This window comes from Aquarana catesbeiana, linkage group LG03 (genome assembly GCF_042186555.1).
Source record: "Aquarana catesbeiana isolate 2022-GZ linkage group LG03, ASM4218655v1, whole genome shotgun sequence".
Taxonomy (NCBI): domain Eukaryota; kingdom Metazoa; phylum Chordata; class Amphibia; order Anura; family Ranidae; genus Aquarana; species Aquarana catesbeiana.
The window spans coordinates 60660575-60676450 of record NC_133326.1 but is presented as its reverse complement, the minus strand read 5'-3'; the positions used below and the strand labels follow the sequence as shown (position 1 = coordinate 60676450).

Sequence of the window (15876 nt, the reverse complement as noted above, 5' to 3'; positions counted from 1 at the left end):
CTTTTTATTTTTTGCGCTATATACAAAAAATTTTTGTGAAAAAAACAATATTTTTTTACTTTCTGCTATAAAACCTACCCAATAAAAAAAAAATAAAAATCGTATTTCTTCATCAATTCAGGCCAATATATATTGTGCTACATATTTTTGGTAAAAAAAATCAGAATAAGCGTATATTCATTGGTTTGCGCAAAAGTTATAGCGCCTACAAACTGAAAACTTTTTTTTCATTTTTTTTTTTTTACTAGTAATGTCGGCGACTGCGATATTGCGGAGGACAAATTGTACATCTAAACGGACACTTTTGACATTTTTTTGGGGACCAGTGACACCAATATAGTGATCAGTGCTAAAAAATATGCACTGACACTGTACTAATGATGCTGGCAGGGAAGGGGCGATCAAATGGTTAACTGTGTTCCCTGGGAGTGCTTTCTAATTGTGTGGGGGGTGGTTGTACTGTGGGAAGGCAGAAATCCATGTTTCTACTTAGCAGAAACACAAGATCACTGCCTTCCCTTGTCACAGAACGGCGGTCTGCCTTGTTTACATAGGCAGACCGCCTTTCTGCCTGTCTCCGAATGATCGGCGGGTCCCGGCGGACATCCCACTATGTCCAATCACAGTAGAAGTGGGTCACCAGCGGTGCATGTGCACGCTCCAGACACAGAACTGCCAGATTATGTACCTAAATCTGTGATCTGGCACAGAGCGGCCGCCCTGCCGCAGTATATCTATATCGGGAAGAGGTTAAAGGAAAATTTTTTTTTTCATTCTGAATAGAATAATAACAGGTTATTACCCCTGTTAGGTTTTTTTTGCAATCTGTGTCCCATTGGGGAGATTCAGTTTCTTTTTCATAGCCAAAACAGGAAGTGATATAAAATCAGCAGTACTAGTGTCCCAATGGGAAGGTTTCCCCTCTATTACTGTTCTGGGGAGGACCCAAAATGTTCTCACACTTTTGGTGATAACGGAAAACAGGACAAAAGAGGAGGGGGATCTTCTTAAAAGGGGCGCATATGGAGCACTAAAAACCTGATCAATGTTCTAAGCCTTCTCTATGAATTCAACTCACTAAACTTTTAAAGTGTTTGTTACCCCAGCATTTCATATTCCTAATATGTGCCTGCTGTACCATGTACTTGTATGGAAAAGTATCCTGTTCTATTTATATTGCTTCCTTAGTGTGGAATTTCTGATGTTTCTGTCAGTCCCTCTGATTTCCTATTAGAAACCGACCACACTAACCAGGAGAGCACACCGTGGTCAGTTCTCTAGCTATGCCAGGAACTCAGCCTGCTCTCCTCCAATGATCAGACTTGTCCTGCCCCCCCCCTCCTTACAGCCATTCATTGGATAGTTCAGTGTACTGTTGCTTCTCCTCCCCCATCTCTTATGCAGCTTTGAACAGAGATTATGTGATCACTTCTAAAAGTATATATCTATACACAAATATTTTACCTTTCATTTTAGTTTTAAACTGATGGGTTGTTTTACAAGGTGATCTTTTACAATCACTTAAAATCTCTACAAGCAATGCAGCTCCTTCAGTGCTCTATATAACATGGGCTAGCAGAACCGTTCCAACATTCTACAAGCGGAGAACTACAATCAGAAGACATGCTTGTCCCTTTAGGAAAAAAAGACAGTACATTCACCAAAGAAAGTGCTAAATGTTTATTTTGCTTTTATTTCTTGAAATTAGCCATAAATTTGTTTTTTTTAAACATGAAAATTATGGAGTACATAATCTGTAATTTGTATGAATCATGTAAAGGTTTAGTGGATAGATGCAGTTTGTAAATCAAGGATGTCATACTGCTGGAAATTAAATAGGTGAAATATATTGATTATTTTACTTTTGGCAAAAAAATAAAATATATATATATTGAGTGAGTGCCTTTTTTACTGCATCTTCAGTGCTAAGTGAGCAAATGCCCAGCAAATAGTACCAAGTTACATGAAAGCTGCTTGGGACATTTGGTATATTGTAACTAACTATATTAAAAATATATACCAATGTACATGTTTAATAAAACCTCATAAGAGACATGGTAATAAATTAGATTGCATATTAAGATTGTATTTATTGGTGCTTATTAAATGTGCAGTTACCTTGTCTACACTACACTAAAATTCCAGTTCTTTCAGTCATGTATCTACTCAAGCTAAAATGTACCTATTGCCAATGCACGCTGTTGTCAGCCATCTTATATGTTGATAAGGGGTGTTTCTGCCATGAGCTAAAATCCTCTTGACTCAGGTACCTGCACTGATAGCAGTGGGTTACTGACTTCACTTTTACCAGCTGATGCCTCCATACAAAGCAGAGAGGCAAAAGATAAAGTAAAAGATCAAGCTTCATGTAGCTGCCACTTTCCACCAGTATGCAGAGAATGTCTCCAATGATCTCAGCATATGCTAAAGTTAGCTATATGATCACATTAAGCACTTTGGACACAGGGCCATCCAGCTGCAGTGCGTCCCTCCAAGATCTTTATACCTGTATTCTGGAACCTCACCTAGGGCCCTAAACACCAGTACCACCCAGTACAGCATTCAACCCCATCCAGTCACAGTTTGCCATAGACTTTGATGGGCTTCCTATAGTGGGGCTGGATGCTGCATCTGTCCCTCCCGGCACTTTAGTGCACTGCAGCTGGATGGCCCCACGTGCTAGGGGTCCTTGAAGTAATCATACTTCTTTCACCACTTTCCCCAATGATTAGAGGAGTAGTCATTTTGGTAGAAATTTTAAATAAATGGTAAAGAAATCTTGGTTCATAAGGAACCGAAGCCAAGAATGAATAATAGGTTGACTCAGTATCTAAAACTATTATTTAGTAAGAAATCAACAGGTTGAGTTTGAACCCATTTTTTAAATTGGCTGACATGTGTATAAGCAACAGACACATTTACTATAAAGCCACTGGAGGCCTGCAGTTATTCTACACGAGCGCTTGTAGGGGGCAGCAGGGCAGTTTGAGGCCACACTGAATGCTAATTTCTGGGAAGCTAGGCATACTGTAGAACTTGATTAATTTCCTGAAAGCATTTTTCTCTAAAATCATGACCTTTCCTGGCAGCTTGGACAGAATGCTACCATCCTTCTGAAGTTCAAATTGCGGGACGATTTTATCAATTAATTTTTCTCTAGGATTATTATGAACAGGAACACTATTGCAGCTAAGAGATCGAGCAGTCTTTTTCTTATCATGAGTAGACCAGTATCGATACTTAAAGGACATTGGCCTATGTTTGCTAGCCACTGGAACACTCTCGGGGAAGCAGTCATCAAAGGGATCCAAGTCATCTTCAGCTATCTGCTCAACCCAGTCTTTAGGGTTAAAACCTCCATGTTTGGGCTGCACAGTGATTTCCTGGTCTTCTTCCATGGTTGTTTCTTTGTGTAACTGGTGGCAATCACTGGGGATGGCACTGTGATGTCGATTGGTGACATTTATTGCAGCTTCTCTAATAAGGATCCAGTCACGCTGAATGTCTTCTCTAGTGGTAAACTGAGAGGTGACAGTGAAGCGAATAATAAACTTGTCATTGATTGTGGCTGGTACAAGGAACATATTTCCTGATTTGGTAAGTTCTGCTAGTACTTGTTCTGTCAGAACATTTGGGCCCTGTATTACAGACAAAAAAATTAAGTTAATCCAGGCCTAATCATCATTGTCAAGTTCTCAGTAAAACACTGAAAGTACAGATTCCCTACCTTAAGGCGGAAGACAACCAGGCCGAGATGTCGGTTAGCAGGAACTTCAAACAGTTGGTCAGCTTTCACCAAAGATTCAAAGTATTTGGCCATTTCAGTTCCCTGAAATCATGAATACAAACAATTTATAAATCAAACTGGAAATTACACAAAAATGTAGTTGCCTATAGATGCCAGCTACATCTTTCAATAGTTTGCCAAGTTCCTTTTTTAAATTCGAACTCCAGGCACAAAAACATTAATTCAAATGTATTCCTCAATAGACAAATAGAAATTTCCTCAATTGGATTGTACCAAATGCCTTTTCAATTGTACTTATTACTTTGTAAAAATAGTAGTGACATCATCACTGTGCTGTATGTAACCTGTTCAGAGAGTCAGAGAGCAGAGCTATGGGAGGGACCCAGCAGCTCCACCTACCACAGGTTGCTTGCAGAAAACTACAGAAGGGGTGGAGACAAGACCAGTCACCCATTACAAGCAGAGAGGACAGCATTGATTGGTCTTTATTAAAGAAAATTTCTGCACAGAGGCAAAATGTGGCTGCTGCTTAATGCTTCAAAAGAGAACACGGAAGCACACACAGGCAGACCACTTGGTCAGATGGTATGACAGATTGGCTTCAGCTTGTCTCCTCCCAAGCCACCTTTGATGTGTTTAACCCACACACAGGGTGGGAGTGTCAGTATACCTCTGAGTTATATGCATCATCAGCCCTCAGACCAAATAGAACTCTGCTGGGTAAATTAGCAAACAAAAAAGAAAGATGAATGACCTCTCCTGACATACAACAAAGTGCTGTTCTGACAAATATATACTATGCTGATATTTTGGGGGTTGAGACTAAAAAAGGGGGGGGGGGATTGGAGTTCCATATGAAAGATAAATGTCTTGGGTGTCAAACTACAAAAATCGATAACAGATAGACAAGGTTCAACCAAAAGAGGGTAGGAGGAGGAAGAGGATAAAAAAAAGGATAGGAAAAGGGAGCAAAAAAGAAAAAATGAAAGAAGATATGTGCTATTTCACTCATAATAAGGAGTAATGTTCCATTCATGGCTAAGACCCCTCAGAATTCAGGTGTCAAGTCTGAAAATCCAGTATACTTCTCCTTTACAGAGAAGGGAAAACTGATCCCACCTTCTTTTGGGGCAGTATGTTTTCTTGATGATTTGGACTTTAAAAGACTGTAAATCAGAGGTGTGACACAGTACTAAATGTTTTGCTACATTGGTATCTTTGTGGGTATTTATGTTTGAAATGTGGTCTCGTATTCTGTCACATAGGCATCATGTTGTCCTACCAACATGTATGTTACATAGGGTACATGTAATAACATAGACCACATATCTGGTTTTACCAATGACACATTGTTAGAATTTCTGTTTGAACATTAGGTGATCACATGGGGATCTTCCATTTGACCACATGATAGGCTCTTGTAAAAAGCCCCCCTAATGTTCATACTGCATTGCGTGACATAAGGCTGGACTGTTCCTTTAAATGTATTATTTTGCTTAGCAGTAAGTAAATATATTGTTGTTTAAGAAGTAAGTTTGTGTTGAAATCAAATCTCGAATATGAGGAACTTGCATATGTCACCAGACAGTGTGTCTGGAACCATAGGGTTTTTTTCTGAGTGACATAATAAGTGACATAATAGTTCTGCTCAGATACAGAGATGTGAAGAATTCTAAATATATGTGTTATTAGAATTTGGTAAAGTGAGTAAGTAAAGGAAACATGTCATTTGAACATGTGCCCCTCATTGGTAGAAAATAATTAATAACGCCCATCTTTCCTGTGTATTTAAGATTCTGTACAAGCAGAGGCGTATCTAGTGAAAATGGCGCCTATGGCAAAGACTGAAACTGCGCCCCTGTCAAAACTTCTTTACCTTTAGAGCCTCCATTATCATCAGAGCCCCCCTTTACATTCAGAGCCCCCATTACCATCAGAGCCCCCCTTTACATTCAGAACCCCCATTATCATCAGAGCCCCCCTTTACATTCTGAGCCCCCATTACCATCAGAGCTCCCCTTTATATTCAGAGCCCCCTTACCATCCGAGCCCTTCTTTACCATCAGAGCCCCCATTACCATCAGAGCGCCCCTTACCATCAGAGCCCTTCTTTACATTCAGATCCCTCCCACTGCTGGAACTGTGGAACTGTGCATTCCCACTGATATCACCATGGCATAGGAGCCTGCACATTACAGGACAGCTGCATCCCCATCCCCGCCCAGGCGCCAACTCACATAGGCAGTAAGGAGAACACAGGCTCCTCCTACCTAGGGGATGTTCTATCAGACAGTGACCTCCACCACAGAGTAATGGCTAATGAAAGTTACTGCTAGGGGAGGGGGAGGAAATTCATCCCGATCTCTGTCTGCAGCCCTCAGAGCCCTAATGCGGCAAGCCGGCGGCGGCGCCCCGGGGCCGCCCCCTCATCCTAGTGCTTGTTAGTCACCGAGACTCAGGAGGGAAGAAGTGCTGCCCAGCCACTCACGAGCGCCCCTTCATATGTGGAGATGGCACTTGCCATATCTGCCATACCTTGGATACAAGCCAAAAATAAATGAACAGTGAGTAATCAATCTGAGTTGCTTCATGTTGTATATACTGTTACCTGCGCAGAATCTGTGGCTAATGGAGTGATGCCGGCAATAAGGAAGGTAATGTAATTAGATGATAATAATTGGGAGGATAGTCAGGGCTAGGAGTAATAAGTTAAAGGAGCATCCTAACAGCTTTGGTGTCAGAATTTAAAATACTCAGAAAATAGATAACATGTTTAAATAGTTCAAAAAGTAACACTGGTAGCTGGGCTCGTGGTAGATTTAATAGGGGCCTAGAGTATTTTTGTTGGGAGGGGGTACGGCCGCTGAGGGGTTGTTTAACTACTAAATTGCACCTGGGTTGCCCCCCCCCCAGTAGGACAGATGCCTCAAGAAGAAGTTGCTTACTGTTTGGTGTGGCAGCCCGGGGCTTCTATATTGTTGTGCCCAGGTTGGCCTTAAGCATTATGGTAACCCTGTAGAAAAAGTGTACACGCCCATTGGTAGCATTGGAGCTTGTGGGTAAAGTAAGGAGCCCAGGCAGGTAGGGATTTAGTCAGAAATAGGGACAAAAGTAAATTAGGAATCTCTCTTACTCACACCCAGATATCGTGAGAATGGTAAGTGTTTATGTATGTGTTTCTGTATGTACATTCGCATAATAGGGCTAGTTTTCCTTCCAGGATGAAGGAGGTCTCCCTTTACGAATGTATTTGTGTATAGAGTATAAGTGCTCATTATGCTTGCAAGTAGTAACTGTGTAATTGGTTAAGTACATGTTTTAATGTATTTTGATAACCCCTTAAGACATAGAATGGTCTGAAGGTTGCAAACGGAGGTGTTTTTGGGTGTGCAGGGGGTATGTGTAGAGAGGGAGTGTTTTGGAAATGAAAACACCCTACATTGTAGTCTGGTTGAAGTAAGTTGTTTAAAAAAAAAAAGAAAAACAGGAGATTCTTAATGAATGTAGTACAGTAAAGTGTTCAGAAGGATTCTAGATTTCATATTTGGGAAAATATTGCAAGTAGGAATTTTGAAAGTTAAATTCTAAATGTAAATCATAATGATGTTTATGGTGGAGGTGTAAAGTTCCACCTTAAGATAATGTTTTGTTCTTTCATGCTGGTTAAGTGAAATTTCAGAAGTTGGTTTGGCTGAGCTATTTTGAAACCACAAAATTTCACTAAGCGGCCTTAAATAATTTGAAATATTTCTATGTATATGTATATTTTAGGGAAAAGAAGGAATATGGTTATTGGTACAGTAGGGGCTAGTGAAATATTTGGGTTTCACAGCCATACTTCTTAAAAGTCTGATCTGCATTTGAGCCGCTAATAAAAATAATAATATTAATAATAATAATTTTTGTGGTAGTTGCCAGAGTTCACATGGCTGCTAGTCTTCGGGGCATTTTTGTGCATAAGCTGTTATACATATGAGTGCCAAAATCTGGATATACCCCTGTTACATACAGGGGGTCCCACTATTAGAGGCATGAAGTGTTTAAATTGTGGAGCATCTGGTGGCACCACACCTATAGACACCCGTGGTATGTAACCGTTTTTGCTTGTTTTTGTCAGGGAAAAAAACTTGGTGAAAGTATGATTCCTATGGTGCGTGCCTTTCTGGGCAAGAATTTAGTGCCTTGATTTAATAGCATTGTATACAGCATTGTATCTCAGATCTCCTTGTAAGATGGGTCATTACCTATTTATATTTCATTTCTGAGTATCTCAGAAAAACTACAGGTGTTTTATTGGTGTTATATTTTGGATGGTTGGAGATGTGGCTGCTATAGGGACAACTCTCCAAAAAGGTCTCCCTAGGGGTGTCTCTTGCTTTTAAACATGCCCTCCTCACTTCATAAACCTTAGTTCCATTAGTCTGGCCTAAACTGCCCTTTGCAAAAGGCACTAAGGACGTGAGGCGGATGACAACTTGTTGCATATAACAAGGAGTTTTTAAAGGTAGGTTTTCTGTAAGAACATACTGTAACAGTATAATTCTGGATTGACACTAACATTATATTTAAATGATTGATTTCTGACAACTACTCCCCCTTAAATTGAGGGAATTGTCATTCAAATACTTCAAGAATTAAGCTAAAGGTACTTCTATGCTAATGATAGAGGTGAGATTGTCAATCTAATGAAAAAAATAGACTATCTGACGTCTATATGGGTTGATGACACTGTATATGTATTGCTCCTCCCACCACCCTATGTACAAATTAGCATACATGGGGGCACATTTTACCCCATCAAGGCTCCCCGTTTTTGTACATACCATTTTTTATCGAAAAGAAATATATGTTACGTGTCTGGAAAGAAAAGCGACACTCTCCGGGATGAACCACTCGAGTTCATGGGAGAACTCTGTATACAGGTCCATGTGGTGTCGAAGTGCCTGTAGATCTAGATTGTGAGTTATACATGAGTCTAACATTTTGACAGCACATGTGAACCATTTCTGACAAATCTTTCATTTGAACCTCTCCAGTTTTGTAAAGTTTATTTTGTATCACGCAAATGTGAAGGTAGTCTCACAACTAGTGGTTGTAACAGAGTATCAATAAGATTCTCCAGCAGTTCACCTAAGGAACCAATGCTGGCAACTACTCGTCTTCCTTGAATGGGGGCCTCAAGTTTGTGAATTTTTGGGAGGTTGTAAAAAATAGGAGCAATCGGGTGAGGTGGTAGAAGTTTAATGACTTCTTCTTCCTTCATGACTCCTAAACTCACAGCCTCTTTAATGGTATATTCTAAAATAACTTTATACTCTGTGGTGGGATATAAGTTCAACAGGCTATAAGTTTCTGTATCAGAAAACTGTCTAAGAGCTTCCTTAAGGTAATTACTGTTATTCAGAATGACTGTGGCCCTTCCTTGCCCCTTGCTTCATGCACATATTGGAAGAAATACACAAAGAACATCAAGTTATATACAGTTGTGCTCATAAGTTTACATACCCTGTCAGAATTTATGATTTCTTGGACATTTTTTAGAGAATGTGAATGATAACACAAGAACATTTCTTTCACTCATGGTTAGGGTTTGGGTGAAGCCATTTATTATCAATCAGCCATGTTTACTCTTTATAAAATCATAATGGCAACAGAAACTACCCAAATGACCCTGATCAAAAGTTTACATACCCTGGTGATTTTGGCCTGATAACATACACACAAGTTGACACAAAGGGGTTTGAATGGCTATTAAAGGTAACCATCCTCACCTGTGATCTGTTTGCTTGTAATTAGTGTGTGTGTATAAAAGGTCAGTGAGTTTCTGGACCCCTGACAGACCCTTGCAGCTTTTATCCAGTGCTGCACTGACATTTCTGGATTCTGAGTCAAAAGGAAAGCAAAATACTTGTCAAAGGATCTGCAGGAAAAGGTAGTTGAACTGTATAAAACAGGAAATGGATATAAAAAGATATCCATGGAATTGAGAATGCCAATCAGCAGTGTTCAAACTCTAATCAAGAAGTGGAAAATGAAGGGTTCTGTTGAAACCAAACCACGGTCAGGTAGACCAACTAAAATTTCAGCCACAACTGCCAGGAAAAGTGTTCGGAATGCAAAGAAAAACCCACAAATGAAATACAGGACACTCTGAAAACATAAGGTGTGGCTGTTTCAAGATGCACAATAAGGAGGCACTTGAAGAGAGATGGGCTGCATGGTCGAGACGCCAGAAGAAAGCCATTACTATGCAAATGCCACAAAGTATCACGCTTACAATACGCCAAACAGAACAGAGACAAGCCTCAAACCTTCTGGCACAAAGTCATTTGGAGTGATGAGACCAAAATTGAGCTTTTTGGCCACAACCATAAACGCTACATTTGGAGAGGAGTCAACAAGGCATATGATGAAAGGTACGGAGGTGGATCGCTGATGTTTTGGGGATGTGTGAGTTATAAAGGCACAGGAAATTTGGTCAAAATTGTTGGCAAGATGAATGCAGTATGTTATCACAAAATACTGGAGGAACATTTGCATTCATTAGCCAGGAAGCTGCGCATGGGACGTATTTGAACATTCCAACATGACAATGATCCAAAACACAAGGCCAAGTCGACCTGTCATTGGCTACAGCAGAATAAAGTGAGGGTTCTGGAGTGGCCATCTCAGTCTCCTGACCTTAATGTCATTGAGCCATTCTGGGGAGATCTCAAACGTGCAGTTCATGCAAGACAGCTCAAGAATTTACAGGAACTGGAGGCTTTTTTGCCAAGAGGAATGGGCAGCTTTACCATCTGAGAAGATAAAGAGCCTCATCCACAAATACTACAAAAGACTTCGAGCTGTCATTGATGTTAAAGGGGGCAATACATGGTATTAAGAACTGGGGTGTGTAAACTTTTGATCAGGGTCACTTGGGTAGTTTCCGTTGCCATTATGATTTAAAAAGAGTAAACACAGTTGATTGATAATAAATGGCTTCAGCCAAACACTAACCGTGAGTGAAAGAAAAGTTTTTGTGTTATCATTCATATTCTCTGAAAAATGGCCAAGATGGCCAATGGCCAAGTCATAAATTCTGCCAGGGTATGTACACTTATGTGCACAACTGTATATATATATATATATATATATATATATATATATATATATACACACAATATATATGGGAGAGAGAGACATATGATGTATGTTACTGTATATAGTGCAAACAGGACGCAGTCCTGTGGAAATCCACCAACAAATTTCAGCTATACTGTAAATGCAAAATGTACAGCTGATAGAATATTTTTGTTTTAATCTGGCACCATCTTGTGGTGATTTGTGAAATTACAAAGGAATGAACACAATTAGCAACTTGTATTAGAGTCTGAGTTGACAGTTTGCTTGAAACGGTTTTGCAAACCCATGCAGGTCTATAGAAATGCAAAGCCTGCTTGAAGAGGATCAAACACAGGTCAGAAGGAGCTCAACTGCAAGCCAAATGCACCTGTCAATCAGTTCTGAATGATCTCATAAGTGTATCAAACCAATGTTATACTTACCTGCTCTATGCAATGGTTTTGCACAGAGCAGCCCAACCCCCCCCCCCTGACTAATGCCCCCATAGCAAGCCTCTTGATATGGAGAGAGGCATCGTGCTTGATCCTGAGCCTCACTGTCTGTATCTATTAATCCCCCCCACTCCCTCATCACTGGATATGATTGACAGCAGCGAAAGCCTATAGCTCCCACTGCTGTGTTGTGGCAAATGAGGAGGGAGAGAGCAGAGAGAGCCTCTGTTCTCATGCACATCGCTGAATCGAGATCGGGCTCAGGTAAATATAAGAGGGGGCTGAGGGAGGAACTACATGCAGAAGGTTTTTTCTTACTGTAGAGAATGCATTAAGGTAAAAAACCTTCTGCCTTTGGAACCACTTTAATCACTTGCCTACTGGGCACTTTTACCCCCTTCCTGCCCAGGCCAATTTGCAGCTTTCAGGGCTGTCACACTTTGAATGACAATTGCGCGGTCATGCAGCACTGTACCCATATGAAGGTTTTATCATTTTTTTGAGACAGATAGAGCTTTTCTATTGATTTCATCACCACTGTTTTTTTTATTTTTTGCTAAACAAATGAAAAAGACCAAAAATTAAAAAAAAAAAAAAAAAAGTTCTTCCTTTTTTTTTAGTTTAATTTTTCAAATATGTGCGCTAATGCACTGATGGCACTGATAGGCTGCATTGATGAGACAGCACTGATGGTCACATAGTGCAACCGATGCGCGCCGCAGGAGGTGCGCCGGGGGAGGGGTTTTGGGGGGACATCTATTGACGCTCTCCCAGAAATGGATGATTGCACTGTAGTCATCTTTCAGCTATATTGCAGTCGGAAAGTGCTTAATGCCATTGACTCAAGCCCAAAATCTATCCACATAGGCCCTCACAAATATTATTTATATAACTAGCGCCATCTCTCCCAGAACGTGGTTTGGCCTGTGTTTTTATTTCTCATGAAATGGCTTTTCTATGGGGGGGGACTCTAATGTTGTTTTTTTGCATTGTATTGGCTGATGAGTAGACTTATACAAGCACAGGTCAGTAGAATACTTATACTCACATGTCTGATGTGTGCCTGAAGATTCTTTATTCCAAAGGAACGAATCACAAACCAGAGCTTTAAGGAGCGGAAGCGTCGACTTAGAGGAATCTGCCAATGCTTCAGTGTCAAAGAATAAAAGAAGAATTGAGCTTTTTATTGATTTTTTTGAACAAAATATGTCAAAACAACTGAAATGTTGTTTGTTTGTTACTAATAGTGACTCATGCAAAGTGAAACTTTGATGTTGTCATAAAATAATATATAGCTGACAGTTTTCAAGCTTTCAAGCACCTCATTGGTTGCTGTGGGCTCTTTACTTTACAGTGCTTTGTCTAAACATGCCATAGTATGACTGATGTATCATTAACCGACAACATTATCTTTTTTTTTTTTTTTTTTAAATCCAGCTGACAAAGAATCTAGTACTCAAATCTAACACGTACAGTGACCATAACTAATACCAAATCATTTATTGCATTAAAATGAGACCTTACTTCCTCTGCCAATACAATCTTCACCTGTTTGGTACCAGGATTGAGAACTGCACATTTGCTTAGACTTACCACCCAACCAATCTGAGCACATACAGTATAGCAATTATAAGGTAATGCAATGATCAGCACTTGACAGCTAGCACTGAGTGAAATGAAAATCTGACACTGGTTTTAGAAATATACAATCAATTTTGGAAATCCGTATGCCTGATTAAGTACCCTTTTATTTTATTATTGTTATTGTTATTAATATACAGGATATAGTGCCAACAGTTTGTGCAGTGCTTTACAATATACAGGGAGACAGTACAGCTACAATACAATAAAATACAAGTGGGTTAGGAGGGCCCTGCTCATAGGAATGTACAATCTAATAGGGAAAAAAAGCTTACCATGAAATCAGTTGCAGCTCCACTATTGGCATGTCGGAGGTAGATGGGGTCAACGCTGAAAGTTTGCTGCAACTTATATTTATCTCTCACCCTGCCAGAATAAAGGAAATGTCAGCAGATGCCTGTCTAAGCAAAGAGTAAAAATTTGTGCCACCCTAAAGCCATTTAATCTTGCTTAAGAGGGCAGTTGAATGAGCATCCATCTACAATCAGTGCATTAAAGTGTTTGTTACCCTGAAACAAAATAAAAATAGATCCTGTTTCCTTAAAGCATGTTATACAGCACAGTGTTTGTGCTGTGTAATTTGGCCCCCTGTATACCCTAAAAATCCTGGCTGATCCTGGCTGATTCTGATCCTCCCCCCTGTAAACTGACCACTGTTTATCATGGCTGCTAAACCCTGACACTGTGGTCAGTTTGCATCTGTCATCCGCTGTGTTTCCTCTCTGCTCTTCTCTGTCCTCTCGCCCCTCCCCTGCCTGCCTGTCAGCTCCAGACACTGCCCCCCCCCCGCTATAAAAAAACAATACCATCGGTATACCATCCCATCTGTTATATAATACTATGTGTCCCAGTACCTGTGCTGTATAAAAAAATGCAGATTTCTACCTTATCTTAGAGCATCTACCAGCGCTCATGTGACTCCTCGGCTCTCTGCTCCTCTTCCCCCCTCCTCCCGGGTGAGAAGAGAGCCGAGGAGTCACGTGAGCGCCGGGAGATGCTCTAAGATAAGGTAGGAATATGCATTTTTTAATATACAGCACAGGCACTGGGACACATAGCATTATAGAACAGATGGGATGGTATACAGATGATATAGTGGCTTAACAACCACTTTAAGTCTGAAGAGCCATACTCAGCTGTCAAGTGTACATGACAGATAAAGGAAGTGGGGGGATTGCAAAGGATGAAACTGGTGCTGGCTTATCAGAGGGTACAAGAGCAATCATTTGCCCTCCTCAGCTGATCATAGCCAATCCAGTGACACTTTCCCTTCCCCCCTCCACAGCCACAAACACGCAAGTTCACCCAATGTGAACTCCTATGTATACTTTGTTGGTTCATATGTTTTGCCTATACAATAAAAGCAGTAGGACACAAAGATATTCCTCACTGCCATCTATGTCTATGCAGCAAAGTCTTGTATCTTGATTCCCCCCACGAATAGGCTTGCTAAGAATAAGTATGAATTTTCCCAAATATAATTGTGGCTAAGAGAGGTAAGTAGACCAAAAGTTAAGTGTAAACTAATGTTTTAAAATGTGGATTTTGGAGCATTGGTATCCTGTAATACTGACCACAGATTCTACTTTTTTACAGCCTGTCCAAAAATAAAGTAATCTGGTTGTTCAACCATTAACTATCAGACCCTCAGATAACATTCTTTCCACCCAACATGTACATACAATTAATTATGCTTGTGAACAATCTACCCTTGAGGAAATGTTTCTGTTCAGATCGGCATTAACAAAAAAGTTAATAGCCAATCAATCTGTCCAGTCACTAATGATGCCCATGGTCAATCAGTATGATCAATTATACTCTGTCCAAAGGGAAATAATCACACAGTACTGCTAAAAAAGCTCATATTCACCAATAAAATCTGTATGAGTGTGACAGGCATAGGACACCATGAGAACCTTACACTTCCATTTCACAGAATAACATTGTCTTCAACACAATTGGGGTTGATTCATGAAAACTAGTCACCAATCAGAATTCTTGTTAATTTTTTTTATAATATGCAAAGCCTTATTTGTTGCTGCTGGCTACTACTGTGCACTATTTAAGCTTCAGTTCCTTGAAAGGTATATTGAGAACATGATATGATGACATGATTCTTTACTTTTGTAGTACATGAAACTCACCAGAAAGCAGTGCAATCAAAATGAACCATCATCCACTTTGATGGATTGAATGTAAAAGAATCAGCGTAGTCCACTCCATTAAACAGTGACCTGAACTCAGGACAGAGAAAGGCAGTTCCGGCGTATGCAGCATCAATGTGAAGCCACAGTCCTTCCTTGGTACCTGGTCAGTAATATTATACAAGTGAGTTAGGGGTAAACAAAGGCACATATGCATTTGCTGTTTATGCTGTAGAAACATCAATAGTTAATTAATATTAACAGCAGAGTAACTTACAGACTGGCCCCAACTCTGCAAGGTTATCAAAAGCACACACACCGGTTGTACCCAACGTTGCACAAACCTGTAATGAAACAATTATAGGATGTAAGTTTTGCTTATTACGAAGATATTGTTTAGTTCAAATAAGATGATCTATCGTTTAGCACAGGATTTTCAACCGTTTTTGTAATATTCACAATGTCCATGCAATAGTTGACAGCCAACTGCAACAGTTTAGGCCAACCAGGTGCCAAGTCCCCATATCCCCGAGATCATAGGCACCATAATTAATTCATTAAACACAAATCAAGTGGCCAGATTTTAAATTGGCTTTGTTCTGCTTTCAAACAACATCAGAGGGAACTGAAAAATCAACCTACAATTCTATCGTAATTGGTGAAATAAACTTTTTTTTGTACTACTTGCTTGTGTGTAAAAATCTCTCTCAATTAATTTGGTAGGACATTAAAAAGTAGATAATCAAATTATATATTAAGTTCTGTTTTTGCATAAATGAGGGTAATG

At 39.9% G+C, this 15876-nt stretch overlaps 1 protein-coding gene across 1 annotated transcript in view; it reads right to left on the bottom strand.

The window, feature by feature from the left end:
• Positions 1 to 1665: 1665 nt before the first annotated feature.
• HDC (histidine decarboxylase) overlaps positions 1666 to 15876 on the bottom strand; it is a 31534-nt gene continuing 17323 nt past the window's right edge. The window contains exons 7-12 of the mRNA XM_073618594.1: positions 15367 to 15433; positions 15090 to 15252; positions 13221 to 13311; positions 12353 to 12451; positions 3728 to 3829; positions 1666 to 3638 (exon numbers count right to left, since the gene is read on the bottom strand). Of these exons, the coding sequence (XP_073474695.1) occupies positions 2952 to 3638; positions 3728 to 3829; positions 12353 to 12451; positions 13221 to 13311; positions 15090 to 15252; positions 15367 to 15433 (1209 nt within the window). The 3' untranslated portion in view covers positions 1666 to 2951. The remainder of the gene's footprint in view (positions 3639 to 3727; positions 3830 to 12352; positions 12452 to 13220; positions 13312 to 15089; positions 15253 to 15366; positions 15434 to 15876) is intronic.